The sequence below is a fragment of the Mixophyes fleayi genome, chromosome 1, assembly GCF_038048845.1.
Source record: "Mixophyes fleayi isolate aMixFle1 chromosome 1, aMixFle1.hap1, whole genome shotgun sequence".
Taxonomy (NCBI): Eukaryota; Metazoa; Chordata; class Amphibia; order Anura; family Limnodynastidae; genus Mixophyes; species Mixophyes fleayi.
This window is the reverse complement of record NC_134402.1, coordinates 406,563,571-406,590,519: the sequence shown is the minus strand read 5'-3', so window position 1 is coordinate 406,590,519 and position 26,949 is coordinate 406,563,571. Positions and strand designations below refer to the sequence as shown.

Here is a 26,949-nt window from a genome sequence, read left to right as displayed (position 1 = left end):
ATTTCCACAAACAGCAATTTTCCCCTCAAAGTAGAACATGAGTACAGAGGGTAAAGTAATTATTCTGTAGTTTTCCAGCTTTATCCAATGTCTGCACTTAACTCCTAGTGAAGGCTGAATCCACACATTTTAATAAAGAATTTATTACATCAAATTGTAAAACATGAAAGTCACACTTCAATCTCCTACTTTTTCAAAAAGTAATAAACTTAAATCATGGTTTTACAAGATACAATCACAGTTCGATCCTTAGTGCATTTTTGGCATAAAAACAGAATCTTCTTTCTCGATTCACCAAACAGCTGAAGGAAGCTAGACACTGATCTCATGGTCACAGTATCCTACAAATAGCGGCTCTGCTGCGATTCCACGCCTAGGAGAAAACACACACACAAGTGGGAAAAGTGAGATCAATGCCAACATTAATCCTCGTACACAGTGATGGGGATTGGTATCAAGATGGTGAAAGATAAATCCTTAGGAGGGCACTGGGACATCCATAGAGAAGACTAACATGTAAAGTGGTTTTTATCAGTCCATATGACATTAGTGCTTGATGAGCCTGCTATAAAGCACCCACCACTGAGGTCACTTTCTTTATTGCTCCAATAAACCATTGCAATGAACAACAAGGGCATTGGATTAGCAATGAAATGGAAAGATAGATGGATGGGTTAGCTGGGGATTACTACATTTAATGTATAGGGGGCTTTGTTATAAGGAGAAGCCAGCTGAAAGATTGTTTAGTTAAAATAGTGATGGTGAGAGTTCAGGGAAGTGTAATTTGGAGTCACCAGCACTGAAAGTAGAAAGATGTGCAGGACATTAGGCACATCCTTCTACAAGAGGAGGTAGAACCCTTGAACAGGACCCAAACACAGCTACAAGGAGATATTACTGTACAGGTACACATAGGAACAGAGTAATCACAGCACTGTGAATGGGGATCTTCCATGGCAGAGCGGTTTTACCTGACCATACGACAGCGATGTTTGACAAGCCTGTTATAAGCATCCCCCACCGATGTCACATCTTTATTACTCCAAAGTCTTTCTGCCACCGCACTTGCTCTGGGCCTGTGCAATACAGGAAGGGTTTCAGTGACATTCACATGACTATGTAATCTGATCCATAATACAGTCAATTTATGGTCATATTAAAGCCCTGGATTCTTCCTTTGTATAAATAAATCTTCAAATATGTTCATTAGTTAAAGAGTTCTCCCTATTATATAGATATACATGTTGCATATTGACCACCATTGCTGGGTGATTAAATTAGAGCTGCTGGCTAGAAGATAATACATTTCATCAAAAGTCAGACAAAATTAATGTTGTTATGCAGACGGTGCAAATAAATAAGATAATCTAATTATATAGAGGATACCTGTAAGATTGCATTGTACACAACAGCTCTTGTAATATAAGCTGTATTACTGCGACCTACAGATAAGCGCTCTAGTCCATGCTCTGCCTGCTACCCAGCAGTCCTGATTCAAAGCAAGTGGTCAGGAGGATCCAGCAAAGAGGTGCTGCAGCAGTCACACATCGCACCCAGAAAAGCAAGCAGTTCCAGGTGGCGTGAAGGAGCCTAGTGGCAGCAGCACCTACTCTCCTACAAGTGGGGGCACCATGTCAGTGCACAGCTGTCAGTCAGTGAGTGTGGTTTATCCTACCAGCACTAGTGGGAGTGGTCAGCAACAGCTGCTTACTGACAGCAAGTGAACCCCAAAACAATCTGTAAACCCCTGACAGGATGGTATATACAGCATCCCATCTACAGCTGTAGACCTCGAGTGCTGATATAACAGTAGCTTTTATGGCTCTAGTGCCAGCGAGACAATTAAACGTCCGATTTAAACCACAGTGATTTAGTGAATAGCTCTCCATGTGCAAAAAAACCAAGTCTGTATAACTCATTGCTGTAGGGCCTCAACCTATTAAACTATTTGTTGCCGTGTTCAGTGAAACCTGCTCAGCTTCACAACAATACAGCAGCAACACTGAAGCGCTTTACAACATCATAGCTGTGGGAATTCTGACATAGGACAAAGTTTCAAATAAACTGTCCCATATATAGATTTATATTTGTAAATCAGAAAAGGCGTTTTGCATTAAGACATTTTTTTCAACCCCAAACCTACCAGAGTCTTGGAGTGAGATTCGTAGCATCCACAAATTCGCCCCATAAACAAGCTTCTCCACCAATCACAAGCTGCTTCTGCTGTTCAGTCCCTGCAGCAACAAGACATGATTATTCCACATACACCACTGCTATCAAACTCATAATACACGAACAATTAGTGACAAGCATCACTGTAGTTAGTAAATGAATGCAGGTTTCTTTTATTTTAAAGTTACTATATATATATATATATATATATATATATATATATATATATATATATATATATATATATATATATATATATATATACATACATACATACATACATACATACACACATATATATATATACACATATACATATATATACACATATACACACACACACACACACATATCATTTTTCTGTCACTTTAATATAAAAGTACCTCTACTGCTCCATTCTACCTTTTCCCACTAGTTTTTCCCTTATCAAATACCCACACACATCTTCTATCCACTGACTATCTGATATCTGACCACTACACACACCCATTTCACCTGTACAATATCTTGCATTACACTTTAAACACATTATAGTCTGTTAATTGTAACCTGTACCTGTGCTCTGGCCTAAACATCACTAAATTCTACACCTCCTAGCACTTCTCTCCTGGATCCGCATTATACGACCAAGCTCCCTTATCTATAGAATCTCCGGATCTCTGCTGCTTCCATCTTCTACGGACCCCAGCTCCTGTACAACACTACCACCAACGTATAAGGGTTTAATACTGGCAAATATGTTAAGAAACTCATAATAGTGGCGAATAGGGAGTGTGGATGGACCAATGAAAACCTGCTCACACTCCGCCCCCTCATCTACCACCCAGATTTCTGCTACGTGTAGTAGCCCAAGGTTACAGCTGGGAGGTGGCACTACCACTTTTCCCATGTGGTAACTAAACGTTAAGTACAAACACTTTTAGAAGTAAAAATCAATAAAAGTAGTAAACCAAAGTACTTTTTAGAAGGCCGAAACATGTCTGTTACAAAACAGTATCACAAATATGCATTTATATAATAAATGCTTCTTGTTTCTGTATCAATGCCCAAGGTTTTGGTAGCAGCAATAATCATCACCATTTATTTATATAGTGCCACGGATTCCTCAGAGCTGTAGAGAACTCACTCACATCAGTCCCTGCCCACAGTCTAAATTTCCCAACACACATACACAGACATAGAGAGAGAGACAGACTAGGGTCAATTTGATAGCAGCCAATTGTTTTTGGAGTGTGGGAGGAAACCCACACAAACACGGGGAGAACATACAAATTCCACACAGATAAGGCCATGGTTGGGAATTGAATTCATGACCCCAGTGCTGTGAGGCAGATGTGCTAATCACTTAGCCACCGTGATATCACATATTTATGTTTTAATACTTCAGCGTAATATAAAACAAGCTTAAAACCCTTACTGTACCTACCCAACTTGTCAGGTGATCCCCTAGGCATCTCAAAGCTGCTATTACTTGGGGTGCCCTTGCCTTGATGTAAATATGAATTCAGTCTTAATTTTAACATAATCTAGTGTATGACTGGCCAGAAGGTGAAGACTGTAGTTTAAATTGGTCAGCTTAATATGTATTGCAATATGTTGCACTAAACATTCCCTGTTTTTAATACAGAGTACAGCTGGAAGCATACAGAACATCAATAATGTTTTTGATAAGTACAGAATACATTTGTTTAAGCAATGTGGGCCCTACTCTCCTGCATGATAGATTTAATTCACCCATTTTCTTAAATATGTGCGAGAGCACAATACTAATTATACGTTTATACATACACTATTTATTTAGGTTTCTCACTTTGCACAAACTTAATTATCCTGGGCTTTAGTTTACATCATTTAATTAGTTAACCCAGTCCAATTCAGTCAGGGAATAAGCTCCAAGTTGAGGAGCACATAAACATCTTCAGGGAGTGTCAGGTTCACGCCTTGGCACAAGAGACAAAAAGATGTGAAGACGCAGGATGTCTGAAGAGCCTTTGACTGTGCCCTCTACAGTCAGTAGTAATGGCTTCAACACTTAGCAGTAGTGGGGGGCTAGTGCTAAACACATATATGCTACTAGCCCCAAGAAGTGTTTTGACACCGGGCAATTTGCTACACAATTTAAACTTTACTACTTAATTGCACATGGAGAGAGAGTAGCCTGCTAGTCAAAGACAGTGATTTTTTACATTTCTGTAATGGTTAAGGAGCAGCCACATGCACATAGATCCTTTTGTTACAGAGCAGATGATCAGATAAGACCACATGCAGCAGTTAGAAGTCACCAGAACAAACCAGTAAAATTTGTTGGCTCAACTCTGTAGACCTGGATCCAGTCTTGACCATAGGAAATGCGGTTTAGGTACCAGGGAGCGGAAAGGAGGGTCTGAAACCCGGCAGCTGTGACAGCTGCCATGTCCTCTTGATAGTTTCTCTCCTTCCAAACTTCAACAACGGTGTCTGCCTTTAACTGGGGGATTTAAACATTTGTTTAATGAAGCTGCTGGTTTTTATATCAAAGTCACCTGCAAACTGAGCAAGATCTAGTTATATCATTGAGGCCACTAAAAACCTCTAAAACTCTCTGGGTTTAGGGGAAAAAGTGGATACAAATAGACCATATTCATCATAGGTGGTTTAGTCACCAGATTTAAGATGAATCAATACATGCTCCAGTATTTGTCCTGTTTGTGGCTGCTGAGGACCATAACTACTGTCAGAACTACCTTATTCAAGTCTACAGCACAGTGTATACTCCAGCAAGAGGCAAGCAGTCAGCCATTTTTAATTATTGGCCAGTTTCAGGGAACAGATCAGAATACATTATTCAGGCATGCAAAAAATGCACTTCATATGGCAAGATAGGAGCCGTCATAAAACAGATCTATTCGGGTACTTAAAGTTACGTCAACCTGTCCATTTTCGAACATGGTTGCCTAAATAAAACCCTGGCTGTATTCGGGTCAGCTACGTCTGTATTCTATATGTAAAAATATTCTGTCAGACAAGAAATATCACTTTTGAAGCTGCCATACGTTCAGCTATCACCAAGCAAAGAGATCCCACTTTTTTTTTTTTTTTTTAAAAAGATGAAAGTCACTGGAAACAGCAGTGTCTGTATTGTTCAGCTTTCCTCTTAAAAGAATCTCTTCAGACAGAATTACATTAAATCATAATCATGGAGCTCGATCTCAGAGTGGGCGGCCAAACCAGACAAGCCAGCCAGCCATGTGGCTCCTTGGGCCCATCTGGATCACTTCTGGCTCCACTGCAGTGTGAGTGTGGTTGCAAGATGGCCCAAACACAGGCAGACAGCTGGCATCTTCTGAACGGCATTTTATACACTGCTAAATCATCATCCTCTCAATTTCAAGAGGCTTGTTACCAGGAGTCAGGAACGTTTTCAGGCCACGTGAAGCCATTGATCAGGGGAAGTATTCAGATAACTGGTTCCAGGATCGGTGGGCATAGCAGCAGAGCAGGGGAGAGATATCACTAAAAGAAGTTCTATGAAGAAATAATGTTAAGTAGTGCTCTTACAGAGAATAGTGCCATGATCTACACTGTAAGACAGCAATGACTGCTGTGTCACCAGGGTACATCCACTTTCCAAATGTGAAACTGTGGAAATATACAAGAGTTTTTTGTTTGAAACAAACTAAAAATGGAACAGCAAATAGGTGCTGGTAGATTGGGCATACTAGCCCTGTAAATTGTATTTACACACATCTTTCCTACTTCTGCCATGCAGCATGTAATCCAACAAGGGCTGTATCTTTTTTTTTTTTTTTTTTTTTTTTTTTTTAAATAAACCACCACCCCACATGCTCCAAAAATGAAATATTCATTTGAATTAGACAAGCAGCAGGTGATGAATGACAATGTCTCCAGCTGAGCTCTCTTTATCCAGACCTAAACTTACAGTGAACTTCAGATTACATTTACCAGGCTCTCTCCAACAGAGGTAAATGTACCAGTTATTGAAATGTTATTTTGTTAAATGGCACAATCAGGGAGTGTTTGCAGCATTAGTAAAACAGGGCCTATATTTGAAAGCATTAAGTAATTTAGAGTCTATGCTTTTATCTCTTTTTTTTGTACTGAATTATAAACAGTGTTTTAAAGTCCACAGTCTTCCTACAAGTGAGGTTTCATTTTAACAGTTCTTGCTCCATTCTTTTGGGTAACTAGGCTCAGCCTATAGTGAACACTATTAGCCAATTAGTACCAGTAGCTATTGTGTGCAACAAACAGATAACGTCATTGGGTCAGAGGGAGACCCAACAGTAAAAAAATAAAATAAATTAAAATTGACTTTTGTGCACAATTTTATACACACTATAGTTTATATTTAAACGGTTTAAAAGTGTTCTTTTGAGGTTGCAATTACATAACATGGAGTAAGTGTGAGCAGAAAATCAGAAGTTAAAGTGGACTAGGTTAATAAAAAAATAAAAGCCAGCATAGGAAGATTAAAAACTTAACCAACCATTGAAATTTAGTGGTTCAATTTTGTAGTATCTTTGCCAATCCTGGCCATAACTAATGTAATCTAGGTACCAGGGGGCTGAGAGGATAGTAGAGAACCCTGCGGCCGTCACATTGGACAATTCTTCAGTATACCTTTGTCCCTTCCACACTTCCACTATAGTGTCTGGGTTAATCTGTAAAGATTACAATAGATTAGAGTTTAATAGGAATGTTAAAGACAGTTGTTTATAACTCAGTGAGTGGGATAGAAGTATTAAGATGGTTAGTTTAAGCTGCAAAGATAACTACTCACATAGCTTCTTCACACAGACTTTTACAATATAAAATCGTAGACTACATAATTTTAGTGAAAAAATATAAAATTCACAAAGAATAAAGTAGGTCTGTCAGCAGCCACTGAGGACTCATGTGTGTGGCTTTATACACTCACTGAGAAATGTCAGCGTTCTGGAGAGAATTGTGCCAAATTATCAGTTTACATGAGATGAAAATAAAATCTCATTTTTAGTAGGTAATGGAGAATTTGTACCACCTAAAAAAGGAACCAATAAAAACAAAACAAATAAAAATAACCCCACAGAGGATGACAAAAGAGGACATGCCATTCTCCAATCAAATTTTTTTTTTCAATTATTCCATAGGGGTAGGAGTAAATACTTAAGTATGCCTGGTCATGCCTTTATTTTTTATTTGCCTGCTACAACTCCCTACTAGCTTTCCTGGGCCCACATCTCATGTAGCAGATAGCCGGAGGAGGGAGGTCGGGGGAGGGAGTCAGTCTATGCCTCTCCTATACAGGGTTTCCATTTGCTACATGGAGTGGGGCCCAAGTAAGATGGTGGGGGCTGACGGAAAGTAGACTTCCCTTTAAAAGTAAGCACAAGCAAAACGAGCTTAACAGAAATAAAGTTAATGAAACTTACCTGATCATGATTATCAAATACCTCCTGCCAGACCATATATCCCTTCTTAAGTTCCGACACTACTCCCAATATTCTGGAGGGGAGAAAATAAATTAAAAAAAAAAAAAAAAAAAAAAGTGGGCAATGGCTGTTGGATTATTATGGAATATTTATGGAATATTATTTTGTTCTAAGTTAATGTCATCACAAACACACAACTAGTTTCCCACCTATGTCTCTGTCCCACATTTAAAAGCAGCAATACTGCAAGTAATGATTTTGTGAGCTCAGCTGCATGTTATCCTATTACAGCACCAAGGTCTAAGACTGCCATTATCTGTACCCCAATCCATCCTGCAGTTAGACTACTCTCTCACTATTTACATTACATTTTATTTATTACACTTTTGGTTATAAATCTAGTTCTTGTGGTCACATTTATGGATTTAAAACACAGAGAAAAACAAAAAACACCCCCCCGACAACAGTAGAACAATTATCTAAATCTGATTGTGACAGCTCTTACCGACATTGGTACTCCAAATTCTATGCAGTGTTATTTTCTGTACCATACTACCAATTATACTGCACTGTGATTTTCTAATTTGAGGTATAGAATTTTTCATATTCTTAGAATTATTAACTAATTGCTATTACTATGACTAATAAAAGTATTATGTTCAAGGTTTGGAAACAAAAAAAAAAAAAAAAGAAAAAGAAACTTACTTTTGAACGTAGTAAGATTCTAGCTTGCGGTAGTCTGTACCAAAGCCGTGTTCACTCATGAACTTGGCAATATCGGGATTGCTTTTCCTTGAGGAAAGAACATTTGTTTTTTAGGATGTTTGCAAAACACAGAGACCAGATCACTAATAACATATGGAGTATTGATTAATGCCCAGATTGTACTTTGTTCCTTCAGGACTTGAGGTGATCCTACAAGGAGACTAATTTCAGTGTTTATATAGAGAATACAGTTTTAGTTTGCCAATGTTCATATTACGGTGTTAAAAGGCGTACTGAAAATAAAAACCTGCAAATTAATGCAAGTGTTTAATATGTGTATTTAGTACACTTTCTATTATTCTATCTAATAGCAGAAGTGGTGCCATATCTCAAACAATGCACAAGTAAATTTGTAGGCAAATATACAAGTTTATTTGTTGTTTACTGCATAAGCCTACGAATTTACTGGTTTCAAATTAGATGTGCATTGTTTGAGATACGGACCCACTGTTACTAATAGGATGGATAAGCTCTGAGGTAAAACACAATTTAACTTGCTCACTATTGAGTACATACCCCCAGACAGGGTCACACAATCAACATCAAGTTCCCTTATGAGATACATAATAACACGACTGTATTAGCAAGCGATGAATCGATGCTGATTTAAAGTACTTTTATAAAGAAAAAGGTTGTTTTCAACATCTTTAAATGAAATTAAATCGCTTATTTCACAAGCAGGTCAAATATGGAGACTGTTGAGACGAGATTCACATAGGGTCCTAAAACAGAATCAAGCCAAGGTGTGTACATACGGATCTCTTGAACTCCGGTTGTAACCTGGAGCAGCCACACTCTTGATTAAGAGATTCGCATCACTCGTTACATTTCCCATTAGATTCTTCACCAATTCAGTCTACACCAAAGAACATTTAAAATAAATGTGTTTTAACCCCCTTGTCACTGTCGTAGCTCCGACCTTCACTGTGATGTAGCAACAGGTCCAGGAACACAGACAGCTGGGAGAGGAGAGACCTCGAGTAGTAGAATAGTAGGGTGGAGCAAACGCAGCTTCTGAAAGGACAGGTTGCTTTTCCATGACCATTCAGTAGCCATATTCACCATTTCTATACGAACATCAGGGAGAAGAATAATGTATAATACCAAGTCTCTCTCGTTTACTTCAGTTTATGTAAAATGACAGAAGCCCCCCAAAAAAATTTTTGCTTGTTTTTTTTTTTTTTAACACGGAACTTACCAACAAGAGACGTCTACCTCATCCCCTCCTAAATGGACATATTGATCAGGGAACACTCTGCTAATTTCTTCAAAGAATTTGTACATAAAGTTGTAAGTCTCATTGAGAATGGGATTCACAGGCCCATAAGTACCACTGGGCTCCCCATCCTTGTAACAGGGTGTCAAGAGATTGGCTTGACCTGAAAAGCAAATGAAAACATAATTAAACATGTAAATATAGTGACTGATCTGTTGACATGTTAAAGTAATTGTTCCATTTTGGACAACCATGGCTATAGCTCCTCCGCTCCCCCTACATGATGTAGCCCAATTGTTACGGACATTCAGCTCCCAGTCAAACACTTCCGACAGTACCCAGCAGAGGATCACCATTAAAAGATAAATTCACTTTTTAAAATTTAGAAAGTGAGTTTACACTTTTTTCTAGTAGTAGTTTGATTCCCCCCCTTTGACTGTTCAATTAACTCAGGCCTCCACAAGACCCAATATGCAGAGCTTAACAGGTCTGCCCCAAAACAGAGTAATAATGCCCATTCAGCTGGTGGACACAGATTTAGGGTAGTAGCATTCACAGGTCATTACATTCACCTGCCGAAATGGTTTTATGTCATAGTGGAGCGACATGCTGCATCCTACTCTGCAATATCATTAGAAGCTTACAGTGCGAAGGGAGGAGGCCCCAGCAGTGTCTAAAGAGGCTCAATCTGTTTTATAAAGAGGGGAAACGTCCCTTAATCATTCACTGGCCAAAATATCTTCAGGAAGCAATTTATATTCTTGATCCAAGAATCACAAAAATAAATAATGGTTGTTTTAGGAAGAACCCTGCAGTCTATGTACTCTGCACTCACCTTTACCCCATGAATCTACATGTCCTGGAGAATCGAACTCTGGTACAACTCTAATACCCCTCAGTCGAGCATATTCAATCACCAAACGGACATCAATGGGACTGTATACGTGTGTATATGGATGATAAGCTCCCTGAAACCGTTAACAGACTTATTAGGAAATAATGGACATCAACTTAACAATTACATTTTTGGAGCTCTATAAAAAGGCAGAGACTTTAAATGCACTAGTATTTCATTATTTCTTAGTGAGCAGGTATTCTTTATATTCATTAAAATTGTCTCAGTGCAAAAAAAACCCCCCAAAAACATCAAAACAAAAACACCCAACAGTCTTTCTTCACTGTGTATGGGAAAGACGCACTTTAACCATCAAGGGGAAGGCTGAGAAACAGTGATGTAGTCAAATATTTGATTAGGTTTGTTTTTAATAACTTTATACAAAATAACCTCTAAGACTCCATAAGTTGTTATAGTATGTGGTAATGCACTTAACTAGTGTGTTATGCTTACACAATCTACTAAAGAGCATCTTAAATCACTCATGTGACAACTATGCCTATTTCCTGAATACCTGCTCAAGGAAATCATGTGAATAAAAATAAAATCCCCTTGCACGCGAGTCAGGACAGGAAAGAAGACACACTTGGAGTATATAGGGCCAAGCATCTCATCTCTGTGTCTTCTGGTTTTCCCCAAGCTGAAAGATCTTAATCTCATATTAGAAACAAAATAGAACTTAGGGCGGGCAGCACGCTGCCATGGAGGAGTTAAGGAAAGCAGTTTAACAGGTAATTCCTCTTCCTCCTCCATAGCAGCATACACTATGGGGCGATGCCAAAGCTGCATTTCATATTACCACTTAACAGCTTCCTTCTAAACTTGGCATCTGCTGAAGCTTGGACATTAATAGTGTTTGGTGAAAGTAGGTTTGAAGGACTGCGGCCTTACAGGACTCTTCCGTAGAGGCAGATTCCTTCGCTGCTCATGAATTTGCCATGTATTTTGTATAATGTGCCCTTCTGCTTTGAGGCACGTCCACCTTTACCATGCATGCCTCTCGAATGCAATATTGTATCCTTCTTGCAACTGATGCCACCCTTTTTATTGCTGTTGATTAAAACAAATACTTTGTTTTCCTAAATTCCTGTGTCCTCAAATAAATTTTAATGGCATAGACCAAGGGGTAAATGTATGAATCTCCGGATTCTTCATCTCCGGCGTGTTCAGCCTCTTCAGCGCTTCAATTTAAAGCGGTGCTGCATTGTAAAGGGAAACTTCCCTTTACAATGCAGCGCCACTTTAAATTTAAGCGCTAAAGAGGCTGAACACACCGGAGATGAAGAATCCGGAGATTCATACATTTACCCCCAAGTCCAAACAATGGACTTTTCTTTGGCAGGAATGTTGGATTGGTTCTTGGCACAACCTCATGCATAATTCGAAAAAACTCCTCTGCCAGGAGAGCTTGTAGCTCCGCAAATCCTCCTGGCTGAAGTAGTTTCTACTAGAAAAATTATCTTCATTGTTAAGTATTTCATGGGGAATCTCTTCAAAGAGTAGATTCTGTCAGGGTCTCCAATACCAGGTTCAAGTCCCATGGAGCCAAAGGAAAACGATGAAAGGGTGTTTTTTCTCCTTGCCATCAGCATAAACTTTATTATACACTCATTTTCAGCCAACCTTCTGTGTAACGATGCTCCAATAGCAGATATTTGGACTTCTAGTGTATTAACTGCTAGTCCTTTGTCAAGCCCATGAATGAACTTTTTGGTGAAAAACTGTTGATCAGAGCACCATTTACAAAAATGTACCAGATTCTATAATAAGTCTTGAATGTTTACTTTTTCCCTTGCATTTAAAAGCATAGTGATTACCCGATTAGAAAAGCCTTGGCTTTCAAGTATCACCTCAGTAGCCATGCCACTAGTCTCCAGAACCATGGGTTTGGATGTGTTATCAGCCGTTAATGAATCAGATCTGACTGTAGTGGAAGGAACCACAGTTTCACAACAGCTAGCTACACTAGAGCAAACCAAGACTTGCAGGGACAAAAGGGTAGTACCGATATCCCTGTTACTCTGTCCTTCCTTGTGACAAAATGAGTTTTAACACCTTAACCAGCCTGTCCCTTGTTTCTCACAAAATGTGGATTATAGCATGTACTTTTTATAGCCCTTGCTTTTGTTTCCAAGCTCAGAGTACAACTTCAGTGTCTAATTATATGTGGATAAAGGGACATTGTAGCTCAATGTAAATATGTATATTGTTTATTGTATATTGTTGTTATTGCAGTGAAGCTGTTATTCATTGTTCTTACAAAGTGAAGCCAGGTGGGTTAGGGGTAAGGATGAGATTCCAGGATACAGGTGATGGGGCTGTAGCTATATTCATTCTCCCCCTCCATCCTCTACAGCAGTGTTTCTCAACTCCAGTCCTCAGGACACCCCCCCCCCCCTAACAGTACATGTTTTCCATATCTCCTTGCTGGAGCACAGGTGTATTCATTACTGACTGATACAGTGTAGCAGGTGGTGTAATTATTTCACTGGTCACCTGGCAATCCTGCACTGTTAGTGTGTCCTGAGGACTGGAGTTGAGAAACACTGCTCTACAGGAAGCAAGGAACAGCTGGGGACCCTGTGACATCACAAAGTAGTGTGTAAGGGCTTAATTTCAGGAGGGGTTAACTGTTATCTGATATTTGGAGGTGGGGGAAGGCCAATTAGTACCGATTGTCCTCCACAGGACTGCCTGGGACATTCTGTCTGGGAAACCGCAGGGGAGCTTCTGTGGTATAACAGATCATTGGCACTCCCCCTCCAACCCCCTGATCCAGCACCCACCAATGTTTAAAGAGGGAGAGAGTCAGAGGTTTGCTCAAGGAGGATAAAACACTGTGGAAATTTGACCCTAGCTATAAGGAGCCACTCCAGGGGGGAGGAATGGGGATGATTCTGTGATTTGATTCTTGGAAGGTGCAAGATCTGATGTTGAGTTGCCGTTCTCTCCCAGAGAAATACATCGGGAGATCCATGGGTTGTCAAGTCAGGTCAGACAGGTGACTAACTTGTTAAGCTAGTGGTGTAAGGGGCAGGTAATATGGTCACCCTGCATGGCATTTATTTACTGTGTATGTGTATGTATTTCTAGTGATTGTTTTTATTACAATAAATGTATAATTTTACTTTAACTGCATTTGCCTGAGTGACTATATGAACCTTAGAAGGTACTGGGGTAGGCTTCCCTGGCATAGTAAGGCACCCCAGGGTGGCCAGCCAGCGTGAAGTGGGTAGAATTGGGCCAGAAAACCCGGTAACTTCACACTCCTTAATTTTTTTAGCACTTGAAGGATCATGGCCATTGGTGGAAACCCATAGCCAAGACTGAATTGCTATTTTACAGAGAAAGCATCCACAGCCTCTGCTCTTTGTCCATATGCCTGGCATAAAACCTTCTTGTCTTGTCATTTTTTGATGTCCCCATCTGTCTACTAGTTTGTGAAATATTTGTTTGTTCAATATCCATTTTCCTGGGTGTAAGATGTTTTGGCTTAGAAAATCTGCTCTGGTGTTGCTAGAACCTGCTATATGAGCCAATGTCAGGCTTGCAAAGTTGTTCTCTGCCTACAGCAGTAGAGGCTGTACCACCTCCATCAGAGCATGGCTTTTCATGCCCCTTTTATGGTTTATATAAGACACTACTGTATGATTGTCTGAGGGTATTCTGACCTGTAATGAGATCCTGGAAGTGAACGCATGCATCCACCACAGCTTTAACTTCCCTTACATTTGAGAGTAGAGCGGCTATCTGTTTCTGCCACTGGCCTTACGCCATCTGCTGTACACGTGGTGCCCCAGCCAAATAGACTCACGCTTGTTGTAATGACTACATAATTATGAACTGTAAAGGAACGGTCGCTTTTCAGTGCTACTTGCAGACCATCACTGCAGATCCTGTCTCACCTCCTTTGTGAATGAAATCGGCTGACCTTGATCCTGTGCAAATCTATTCCATTTGGATAGAAAATTTAGCTGAAGACTTCTCGTGTGTGGTCTGGCCCATGGCACCACCTTTATGGCTGACGCCAATACCCAGGCAGTCTTCCGTCATGGTCCAACATATTCTTCTGAGAACACCTCCCGTTTTAATCTTTGTTTTCTTTCTGATGTCAGAAAAGCAATCCCTATACACATTCCAAGAAATTCTATCCTCTGTGTTGGATATAAATGACTAGTTTATTATTCAGCCATGGTCTTTCAGCACACAACTAGTGTCTCTTTGCGTACATATATGCTCTCCTTTCTCAGTTACACCATGACCACAACTAGAATATTGGTGGAAGTCCTTGGTGATGTTGACATTCCAAAGGGGAGACACTTGTACAGATAGTGACTGTTGAATAATGTAAATCTGAGATGTTTTTTATGTGCTTGCTAAATTGGAATGTGGAGATATGCATCCTTTATATCGAATGAGGTAAGGAATGTTCCTACTACCTCCATTGCATAGAGAATGGTTCTCACTGGCTACATATCGAATCTTCTGGTATCGATACGTTTATCGAGGCCTCTTAGTCTAGTATAATCCGGAAGCCTCCAGGGTTCTTTCCTACTATGAAAATCATTGAATAAAAGGCTTTCCTTTTTAGGCTTCTGGAACTTTAAAAATGTTGTTAAAGCAAAATCTGCAAATTACTTGGATTCATTAGCACCCGTTTTTCCCAGCATCTGGGATTTGGTGATCTTTGGAATGCTCCTTGTGGAGTTAGTGATGGGAACTCCAGTCTATAACCTGTATCGTAGATAGTCCCTACTCGTCTGCTGTGGTTAAATTCTGCCTCCTACCTTGACATCTACCATCTAATGAGTCTTTGGTAGCATTGGGAAAAAACATTTGCAGGGCCTCGCGGCTCCTTGCCTCTATGCTGGCCGAAAAAAAAACTGCCTTGAAGTGCCAGGCTGACAGTGTCTTGTGTAACCTCTTCCAGGTCTATAAAAGGTTTGCTTCTCTACACGTGGACATGGTCCCTTTGAGGGGAAATTTGGTAGGTCTATCTTGGGGAAACCAGCCTGATTTTTCCCCCAGATAATACTGAAATAATGGCATCTAATTTTTGCCCAAATAAATAATCCCTTTCAATCTATTCTTACACTGTAGAGTCGCCAACCATGGGCGTAGTCAATGCTCTTCTTATTAGAACTGAGGAATCCATGGCCCTAGAAGCTGGTGTAATTGCATCCAGGGATTCACTACATATAAATTCAGTTGCCAACTGCATACCTTGGACAATCTTTAGTGAGAAAATCTATCATGTTAACGTTTATCTGCGAACTTCCATTCTTCTGATATAATACATCTGATAACCTTACTGAATGGATAAAGGCAACCCTTCTGTTTAGGTCACTAAAACACTGCTTTCTGCAAATACTGCCCCTCTGAGCATCCTCACGTTCCATCATTTTGTAATTGACATAACAGATTTTCCAACAAATTCAAGCCGAATATAAATTCCTCCTCACACACCACTGAACCTTCATCAGATAGTTCAGACATGCCCAATTTCAGCTGCTGCACACCAGACTCAATCTTCTGTTACAACACTAATTGCTGATCTGTAACTCAACTTTAGTAACAAAAGTTTCAGCTAATGCAGTCTTCATCCAACCACATGAGCAGGAGGCTGTTGCTGTTCACTAGAGCTACATTCTGTACACATCTTTCCAGAACAGCCTTCTGGCAACCTTCTGTCACAAAACCCACAAAGGATTTTCTGGCTTTTTTTGCAGTTTTCTCCAAGACCTCCTCACTTCCAACCTTGGTTTCTAACCTACAGACAATATTGTAGACCAATATCAGTCTGTACTAGCTAAAATATTAGCAAGTACAAACTAAGGTGAATATGGAGGTAAAATGGTGCCAAGTACATAGGTTAGGGTAGGTGCCAACGTTCTGTTTGGTACACTGCTTGTGGATATCATGTTGCATACAACGCTCCACTACCGCTTCTGGCGATATATTCACAGGCTTTTCTGCTCCCAGCACACATGTAACTGACAGACCTTCAGGAGGAGCTATCCCCTATCCTCCTGCTCCTTCTGGCAAAAATAGAAGTAGCCAAGCACAGAAAATAATAAACCTGAACTACCCGACTCTACTACAAGGACAGGAAAGACGACAGAGGAGGAAGACAAGGCCCTATATACTCTCCAGGTGCATCTCCTTTCCTGGGCTGGCCCACGTGAAAGGGGATTAACCCCATATTGTATGCTGCCATGGAGGAGGAGGAAATCCCCAATCTAAAGGCTCCCCTACCTCCAACAGTAATGTCACCTGCAGCTTCGTAAATAAAATACACAACATACAAAGATTTGAGCATTAAAAAAAAGAAAGGAGTAAACATTGCGGATCAGGGGGTGCAGGAATCAAGGTTTATCAAAGACCTCCTAACTCACATAGGTAATGGAATTTTAAATCATCCTTCTCAAAAAGTTGGAAGGCTTGATAAATGGGCCCAGATGCCACAAAGCACTGCATTATTTTGGTGTGCATATTGCTTGGTTAATTTGAAACAAAACCCACAATATTCCACACATATTGGAAGGCAGCAGACGTCACATAAAATAGTATCAGTGTTTGATGTGGTGGCTACAACTAGGATTCATCATTGAAAGAATAGAAATAAATATAGCAAATGGTGTTCACCTATCATTTATAAAACCAGGATAAGATTTCTGTAAATCACCAGTTGAAAAGTGTGGTCATGCAGTAAGTGGGTGTTGATGTGCGTTGCTTGTTTACCGAATACGACAGGTCTGGTATACATCATTAAAGTCCCTTACCTTGTTACTCAATTCAGGGAAGCGTATGCTCTGGTATGGGAAAGATTGATCATCAACTATATGCCAGTGAAACACATTCATCTTGTTAAAAGCCATTGCATCCTGAAACAGAAAATCAGTAGAGATTAGTAAGACTTTACCACTTGCATCAGTGTCTAAAGTGAAGTGTGCAGAAAGGAAATTTGATTTTATCTTCATGCAGCTGTCAAACTTTTCCATTAAAGGTGTCTGCAAATACTTCAACTATATGTGTTTGTGGCATGCACATTATATCAAACTGCAGAGACTACTGAAGTCCTATGGGTAGCTAAGGCACGCTCCACACAGGTCGCTCAGAATACCTCTTTCCGAGGTAGAAACAGTATTTTGAAGGTTCAACATTAACACATCTTTCAGTGAGAAAACTTCACCTGCCGAGATGTTACATGGTCTAGAGCACCTCACATGGGACAAGAAAACAGTGTTTCCCATTGGAAACTGTCAACATGGGAAGTTCAGAATACCATTGGCTGGAAAAGGGCAGTGTTCTACAACATCAGCGAGACCAGCCTAAGCACTATAACAAAATAAACTACAATTTAGGAACTTTTAAGGGCTCTTAGATACAGAAGTTTATTTGATATACTCTGCAAATGTTTAAAAACATGAGTTATATAAACATAATAGTGGTGGACTGAACTGCATGATCATGATCCCATCATATACACAGGCTTTTGCAGCTCTAATGCATCCTGCACTATTAAAGTCCATTGGGACATACTCTGAAGAGAATACAGCTGAAGAAGTCTTCAAAGTAGATGGAACCCATGTACAAAGGGTCCAATATCCATTTAGTCATCCAACACCCACTCTTAAGCCAAAAAGAACTAGGATAATACTAGTTGCTACAAATTGTAAAGACACAATCAGCTCACCAAGTTTAGAAGAATAGTCTTTAAAGGCAGATAATGCCTGGATGTGTCCAGCAGGACTCCTCTATGTGCAAACCTTGGGGCATCCGAAATCTGAGATTTGTTTATAAGGAGCTAGCAAAACAAAAAAAAAAAAAAAAAAAAAGTTATAATATATTCCAAGACACATTTTGATCTGCGTTTTCTAATTTCTGTTTAAATTCTATCCATAAGCTAGAGTGTCCCTGACTAATTACATTAACCTCCATCTGTATTACCCGCATCCAACTTGTACACTGTACAAAAACCTCTGGTTGCTCCAAATTTCTAACAACTTTTTGTTTTTAATGGAACAGTATAATGAGACCTCTTATGAAGCAATGGCCAATGCTATTTAAAAGGGCAAATACTATACTTATAAGGTGTGGGGAGTAGCAGTAGCTTCATATTCCCTTAGACTTTCTATTGATTAGTCTGGTTGATGTCATGCTAGACTACCAAGATGTGCATTGCTTTTCTATACTGGGCTAGAGCTGTATTTAAAATAGACAATATAGTTGCCCCTGGATCCAATGTACAGATCAATTCAGACAATGAGAATTTCATTGAAAAAAATAAAACAGAGCTAAGGCACATGTAAAAGACCCAAGACATCCCTTGCTCTGAACCAATAACCAGTTCTTATGTGTTTTACAGAAACCAAGTTGAGCTCAACCCACCTCAGATGAGCCATATTTGTCTGACATGTTTTACATGAGGAGATTCAATCTTCCTTTTTTTCAATCATTCCAGGGGCAAATGGTGTAATTTACATTTCTACATAGATCTTATTATAATCTACCAATTGTATCCTTCTGGGGGGGTTCAGATAATTTAACTTTTTCTTTTTAAACCCATACACTAAAAAAAAGTCAACAGCAAGAGGCATAATACAGTACTATAGACAGATCTTCCCTTTAATTTAAGATGCCTACCAGGAAGGTGTGCTGGCTGACAGGGCTGCAGCATATATTTTGTGGTAAAGGGAAATCATGGCTACCCTGGTATTACCCCACCACTCACTGCACCCTGGGGTCAAGATATATGTGTGCACTATTCAACGTTGATAATGGTCTTTCCTGCGGAATATTTTCTCCTTTATTTATATATTGAACAATCATACTTACTGCCCCAGTGCCGTCCTCAAACACCAACTGGCTGAAAGTCTCCAGACCTTTAAAAACACAAAGAAAAAAAAAAAATGGAATATGAACCTGCAGATTATATTTCATTACTAACCCCTGGGCTCATAGTACATCTGGGTTATACGAACAGATAAGTAAATAGAAGTCTGAGGGGTATATTTACTAAACTGCAGGTTTGAAAAAGTGGAGATGTTGCCTACAGCAACCAATAAGATTCTAGCTTTCATTTGCTGCATTCTACAAAAATGACAGCTAGAATCTGATTTGTTGCTATAGGCAACATCTCCACTTTTTCAAACCTGCAGTTTAGTAAATATACCCCCAAGTCTCTGCAGTCTATCAGTATTGCACAAATCATTCAGCTGACAGGAAGAGCAAAGTTTCAAATGTTCTCCATAATATAAATGGACCATCTTCTATTTTATAATATGCATAATAATTTATGTTAATGATTTATTTTTATTGCAAGTTCTCATTTGGACTTTATTCAGGGCAGACTCAAAAATCAAGGTGACAGGCATTTGGCTTTGACCCAATATTTAATAAAAAAACATTTTATGTTATCTTTAACTAGGAAATGTTTATATTAAGTTTTAAATTCATACATAGATCCTTTAACAAAAGGAATCTATAACCAAATATTTTCCATTTGTAAGTGTAAATATTAAGATATTAATGTATCAAAATATTCCTGTTATAAGACTTCACCTAATTTAGATACAGCTTACAGCACTCAACATTCAGTACAAATTCTTTCTTTCCCCAGAATGCCTTCATCACCTCCCAGTGCTCTCCTGTCAGATTACAGAGAAGGGTTTGTTTTCATGTCTGCATTTAATTTGTCTACCTTTTATGTATGTCCCGTTTCCCCTACTGTATAGTGCTGCAGTGCATTGTGGAGCTTTACAAATCCACCATAAATTATTAATACATAACATGCTGGTATTATCTAACTGTGCATAAAGGATTGTCTGCATAAATAGGTTGGGATCTATGTGTGCGTTGTCATTTTAACATGGTTTTCTATACGTGGCATTTAATCCATTTAGAGTAAACGTTTTTAAGGAGCTGTTCAGCAAGGACACAATCAGTTTGACAGAGCACAGGTAGATGTGCCCTGTAGTTGCTGCATATCTATGCATAAATTAATCATAAAAATAGGATAGGTACAGGTATATTATGTCTCCTACATTTCCCTCCTCACACTAATGACTCCAATAGATCACTACTAAGTTATTAAAACGACTTACCTCTCAAAGCACCCCAGACTTGGCTGGCTTGTAGAACAGCAACATCATCACCAACAATCAGTTTATCTACAATGAACACCAGAAAAACACATTTTTACTACCTGTTGACTCATGTGATGTTACAGCAGCAGCACTGACTATTGCATTCAATAGCTAGAAAAAAATTCTACCTGGCACACGGCTTTACCAGGAAATTACAATACTTTTAAAGAAGCGCTTTCATTGTTGCATTAAATCCCACTGGCATTTTCACAATTAATTTGTCTATTTTTCAAAAGAATATTTAAAACTTTATTTTTACACAGCGATTTCAGAAATGCCTATTTCTACCACCTTGAGAAACATTTCTCTAAGTTATATATCACCTTGGGAGTGATTGTGTGTGGGGGCTGCTACATGCAGTGGTTTTTCCCAGGACCAGGGCCGGTGCTAGCCTCCATGGCGCCCTAGGCATTTTTACTAAATCGGCGCCTCCCCCCCCCCGCCCAACAATCGGCGCCCTCCTCCCCCCGTCTTTCCTTAACTCACCACCGCTGCCTCTCTGCTCCGTCTCCTCCCCTCTACTCACTGACACTAGTGAGTGGAGGGGAGGAGACGGAGCAGAGAGGCGGCGGTGGTGAGCAATAGCCTCTTCCCCCCTCCCCCGTGCATCTGAATGCTGTACGGCGGCTGTGACAGGTATGGTCAGCGGTCGCCGCACAGTTTTAAAGTAATTTTCATTCTGGAGGGCACCCTCCAGAGCCCGGCGCCCTAGGCAAGTGCCTAACCTTGCCTAATGGGAGCGCCGGGCCTGCCCAGGACACTGACGATTCATTATTACAGGCAGGAAACAAACATTTTTTTTTATTATTTTTTTTAACCAAGTTATGTGGCAGAAGGATGTGCGATTTTGAATTGTGATTGGTCCTCAAGCTCAAACTTCCCCATAGCCCAGTTTTTGGGTGTGACTATATGAGAAAGAGGCTGAGGCTATAGCTAGGGGAGGTGCAGCTTTAATTTCTCAATTCTGTCTGAATATTACATAAGTCTGTATTAGTTTTTCAAATTGATTTGCCGCTCACTGATGCTGCACTTATATTCCCACTAAACATTAGTATTTTAGAAGTAGTCATCCATCTTTTATTTTATCTATTAAATGCTTGGTCTCCTTGGCACATCTAATCTTTTAGATAGATTTACATAAATCTGTTTGTGTTTTTTTTAATCAAGATTGCAGGGCAAGAGGAAAGAAAATAAACACTGCACAAAGAAAAAACAACCTTTACACTCAATAGACCTTGCATCTGTGGCATTACAGATTAATACAAACATGACCGCCACTTGGGCGAACGGACAACCCTTTTATAAGGAAATTATTTATATGGTACCTACATTGAATGCCATGGAAATGAAGTATGCAAATACACATGAACAGACTCAGTCTGTGTTACACAAAAGAGGACATCCATAGATTAATCTCAAAGACTTACATGACTCGTCTGATGTGACGCTGGGATACTTATCGCATTCATTGTCTACAGAAGTGAGAACAACTTGAAGCTGGACTAGACGCCCTCCAGACACCATGTCACGTACAGAATCATCTCTCCTTTTAGAGTACCCAAATATATAATCATAGTATCTGTAAAAGGAACAAGTCTCGAGCTTTAAAATATTTCATAGAACATAATACATCAATAAATAATCCTGAAGGACTCAAATGTAATATAATAGCAGAATTGGAAAGCAATAAATACACAAGACAATGCAGGTATGTTCCAGCACAAACATTAAAAAGCAAGACAATGCTTTACAGATTAAACAATAACTGCTAATTTAAATTACCCTGCAACTTTCATTACATTCATTACTTTAGCCTTGCAGATTCCCTTTCTATTTAAGTAAGGCTCGGTACACACTACAAAAACTTTCGACCAATTTGTTATCAGTAACGATTATACAAACAACTGACGTTCCAATCAGCACCAATTCACGTGTACACACTACACAATTTAAGTACAGATCTGTGGTCTTCATCTGGTCCAAGAGCAGTGTAATCGGTCATTCCTGTCACACTGATCAACACACAAAATAAACTGACTTTTCCACAATGTCATTATAAATTTAGTTAACTTCTGAAACGAAATATCTAGTCTTAGAACGAATGGACGAATTATTCCATCTACAGCACTCTACATTTAACAGACAAAGCGACAGGTTCCTCTGGGCAGATAGTCATGAGTGCATACACACTGCAGGATCAGAAGGCAGTTGGAACTGCTGAACAAAATGAAGCGATGATCGGTACTTTGCAACGACTGCCATTCATTGTGCAAGTATACACACTAATGCGATATTGGGTCAAATGGTCATTTATCGGGTGTTTGGCCTGATAGTTGACTGAAAAACCTGTAGTGTGTACCCAGCCTAAATTAAAGTGTTATTGCACAAGTTAAAACACATTATAAAGCTGGTGGTTATTTTAGATAAACACTTGGCTGTACACATATAATTAGAAGTACAAACAAATCTCTAATTGTAAGGTCTTAAGAGGAACCAGGTCACTTCTTATGCTTGGCTCTGTATTTACAGGTTACATATTCGATCCTACGTAAAAGCATTTGGACAATTTCTAAGTAACAGAATCACCTTAAACATTGAAAAACTCCATTCATTGTACTATTTGCAACGCTTATGTGAACAAATCATCATAATCCAATAGTCCACAATAAAGCCCATGTAAAATACCATTAAAAACAGTTTAAGTATTATTTTGTATGAGTTATCCTTCATAAATCAGGCTACTTCCAAAACCAGTAACAGAATTCCCATTTGTGAGACAAGTCATTATGTGTGCGTGTACAAAAATTATATAGTTTAACTATTTTACAGCGTGATGGGGATACATGTACATAATTTTAATAAAGTAACTAAATCATCAAGTTGGTATCAGTAAAGTAAAATATATGGATTATAATTTAGTAATGTTTTACAAAATAGTAATAATAATCATGTAACACTTAAAAATATTTTATATAATATACAAACATGGATTCAGGTAGATAATTATGTACAAACGTCCAAAGCAATAGTACCAACTACAAATAGGTACATTCAAAACAAATTCTGGAGTAATCAAGGCCTAATCATTGATGAAATGTAGTTTTACTGAGCATAATAATGTTTCCGGTTATCAATATTAAGATGTTGCAACAATTTGAGTTTCATCCACCCAACATTGTCCTCTTTTTGGGGTCTATTTATGACCCTTCGTTTTTTTCTGTAGAAACTTTTCAATCCTCATCGCATAGATGCGGATTGAAAAGTTTCTCATATGTATTAAAAATCAACACAGGAACAGCCAATCCGAAAAACGGCTGCTCCTGTGACGTCTTACACTTACCTAACACTGTATTCTTCTCTTTTCCTCCCTCTGCGGTGCCGATCGTCCCTCTTTCAATCCCTGTGCGCATGCGCCAACTGGTAAACTCGGGCATGCGCACAGTGATCCGTGTCTGCAGGAACCTGAAGCATGTGATCCCTCCAGACATGCGCTGTTTTCAGTGTAAAGTTTCACTTATGTTAATGTACGCCAGCTTCAGATGGCGTACATTAAGTAAAAAAAAAAGAAATATTTCACCTGCCAGTTTTTAATACATAGCGTTACTGAGCACTCCCCATACATTGTTATGGGGAGTGCTCAGAAAAACGCTAATGGGTGCAAAGCAGCAGATATCTCCGATATCTGCTGCTATGCTAGATTAATACATAGGGATTTTAACGGTAAAGCCCCGAAAACGGCTGTACAAGGGGGAAAAACTTTAATAAATAGACCCCTTTGTGAGAAAATAAACACTTCCTTCAGTATGTTGCTTTCTAAGGTAAGCAACTTCAAGTTCTAGCTCATTCGCTGTTAGTGCCGGAGCAACAACTTAAGCTGGGTACACCCTACAGGGTTTTCGTCCAATAATCGGCTCAACCAGCCGACATACGACCGCTCGTTCAAAAGTCAGGTCAGTGTGCGCAGTGACACGATGGTCGAAAGTCTGCCCAAATGGACGATTGTCACCTCATTTGGTTGGTCGTACCATTAAATATTTTCGTTCCAATCTCGTTTCCGCTGTGTAGTGTGTATAAACTTCTGACCGATCCACAACAGTGAGTACGAAATTACAGTCATTGCTCACGACAACATGGCTGTAAAAAGTCGCTAAAGGGACATCCGCTCTTCCCTTTATTGTCTAAAACAAGGCTAGTGTGTATGCAGACCATGGACCGAGCGATCGGAACATCGATCGCATGTAAAATCGATTGGCATAAAAAGTCGATGGAAAATTCTGTAGTGTGTACCTAGCTTTACTCAAAGATCGCTTACATACGCTATCAATATTTTGTTAGAAGATTTCTTTCTTTTTGTTTTCCTTGTACGTCCATAGTTTCATTGTGTTTGGCAATAAATTATTATATTTTCCCAGCAAGTGATGAGGAATATGGTTGGTATTCTACTAAACCTTTTCCTACTGGCTTAAGATGATAAGTTTGATGCATTTGTGGTAAGGAAGATTTATGGCTGCTAATTTGCCTTATTTCCATTATATTAACCCTTATACTGAAGTCTACGGTGTTAGTTTTATCAAACACATTTTCATTGCTTGATATGCAATTACATAAAAGCCTGTTCATATGTATTTTATGTCAATGAACACAGGTAGTTTAAAGAGCCATGATACGAAAGTACTATACACAAAATCATTTTCCTCCATTAACAAAATATAGCACTTTAACTGATCAATACAGCCAAAGTCTTATATCAGCATTTTGTTTTTGATTTTTAAAAAAGTGATAGACTTTATATGGCCATATTTTTATGGAATTGCCCAGTCACACTAAATAAATAAAAACTCAAAACACCAGCAGGTGATATCAAGTTTACAACTTACTGTTCTTTATGTACACTCAATATTTATTTACCCTTTAACCACAGCACATAAAATTACAATGCCATCACTTTGGTACATGAACCCTGGGCAGGGTGTGGTGTGTTTAGAGAATTTCAAGAGAAAAGTATTTTCTACTTAAACAGGCAATAAGGAGAAATAGTACTTTGACTGCTTTTCTTTACTGAAGTTTGCTGCAAGGTCATTTTATTTAATAGACACAAAATTAAGAATAATTAATAAAATGGGGATTAATAAAAGAATAAAGGAAATTAAAACATTTTTGAAAATAAAAAAATCCCCTTGTAATATGCAAATATCATGGAATGTGCACTATAAACATCTTGTGGAGAACTTCTGCTTTACATGGCCGTGGAAAGATCGATCTTGTGTTTGTCTGGGTGACAGTAACTACGATGAAACTAGAACAGGAAGAAGTGAAGTCATCAAACAGCTTAATCAGTTACTGACAGATCTGTCAAAGACGTTTAACCAGTTCAGTTTGCATTAATTGTACATGTATTAAACGTGGGGGCGCTGGGACATATTAGATCCCCAACTACAAATCCAGGTGGAACCAGCCCTGGATAAGGGACAGCTGGACGGGGATGAGGATGCGGGGGATCTGGAGGAGATCTCCGGGACCCGGGAAGGATTACAGCGGGGGATCTGGAGGAGATCTCCGGGACCCGGGAAGGATTACAGCGGGGGATCTGGAGGAGATCTCCGGGACCCGGGAAGGATTACAGCGGGGGATCTGGAGGAGATCTCCGGGACCCGGGAAGGATTACAGCGGGGGATCTGGAGGAGATCTCCGGGACCCGGGAAGGATTACAGCGGGGGATCTGGAGGAGATCTCCGGGACCCGGGAAGGATTACAGCGGGGGATCTGGAGGAGATCTCCGGGACCCGGGAAGGATTACAGCGGGGGATCTGGAGGAGATCTCCGGGACCCGGGAAGGATTACAGCGGGGGATCTGGAGGAGATCTCCGGGACCCGGGAAGGATTACAGCGGGGGATCTGGAGGAGATCTCCGGGACTCGGGAAGGATTACAGCCTGGCTCATATGTACATCATACACAGTAATCACAGTGCAGCCGAGAGTGCGGGAAGCTCCGGGCACTCCGGGACATGCTCACCTCCGGAAGGCGTCCTGCAGGACCACACACAGGTGCCCGGCCGTGGAGTTCGCTCCATGGACGATGGAGAACTCAGCCGGCGGGACGCACAGGACATCGGGGTACAGCTGGAGCTGCTGGGGGAGCGGCCACAGGGAGCCGAAAGGGGACTCCATAGCCACCAGCACAGGTAATGCACCCTCCTCCTGCAGGGCGGGCTCCGGCACCTCCTGGAACAGGCGATGTCCCAGGCAGGGAGCGGACAGGAGACAGAGAACGACCCGCAGAGCAGACACAGAGACCATCATGTCCTGTTCCTCTCCCTGCACCTACTGCACTGAGCGATCAT

General features: G+C 39.9%; 1 protein-coding gene across 2 annotated transcripts; it reads right to left on the bottom strand.

Moving 5' to 3' along the window:
• Positions 1-127: 127 nt before the first annotated feature.
• On the bottom strand, positions 128-26,949 carry HEXB (hexosaminidase subunit beta). Of its 2 annotated transcripts, none has more exons than XM_075181763.1 (14): positions 26,622-26,949; positions 22,035-22,186; positions 20,566-20,631; positions 19,298-19,344; positions 18,156-18,266; positions 17,242-17,343; positions 10,400-10,532; positions 9,547-9,727; positions 8,289-8,375; positions 7,584-7,656; positions 6,659-6,833; positions 2,144-2,234; positions 972-1,076; positions 128-373 (listed from the first exon to the last, which is right to left on the bottom strand). In XM_075181763.1, exons 1-14 carry the CDS (start codon positions 26,906-26,908, stop codon positions 313-315), a joined length of 1,671 nt encoding a protein of 556 aa, XP_075037864.1. In that variant the 5' UTR covers positions 26,909-26,949; the 3' UTR covers positions 128-312. The 2 variants fall into 2 exon arrangements, with proteins under 2 accessions (XP_075037864.1, XP_075037874.1); XM_075181773.1 differs by lacking the exon at positions 6,659-6,833 and adding an exon at positions 4,465-4,639.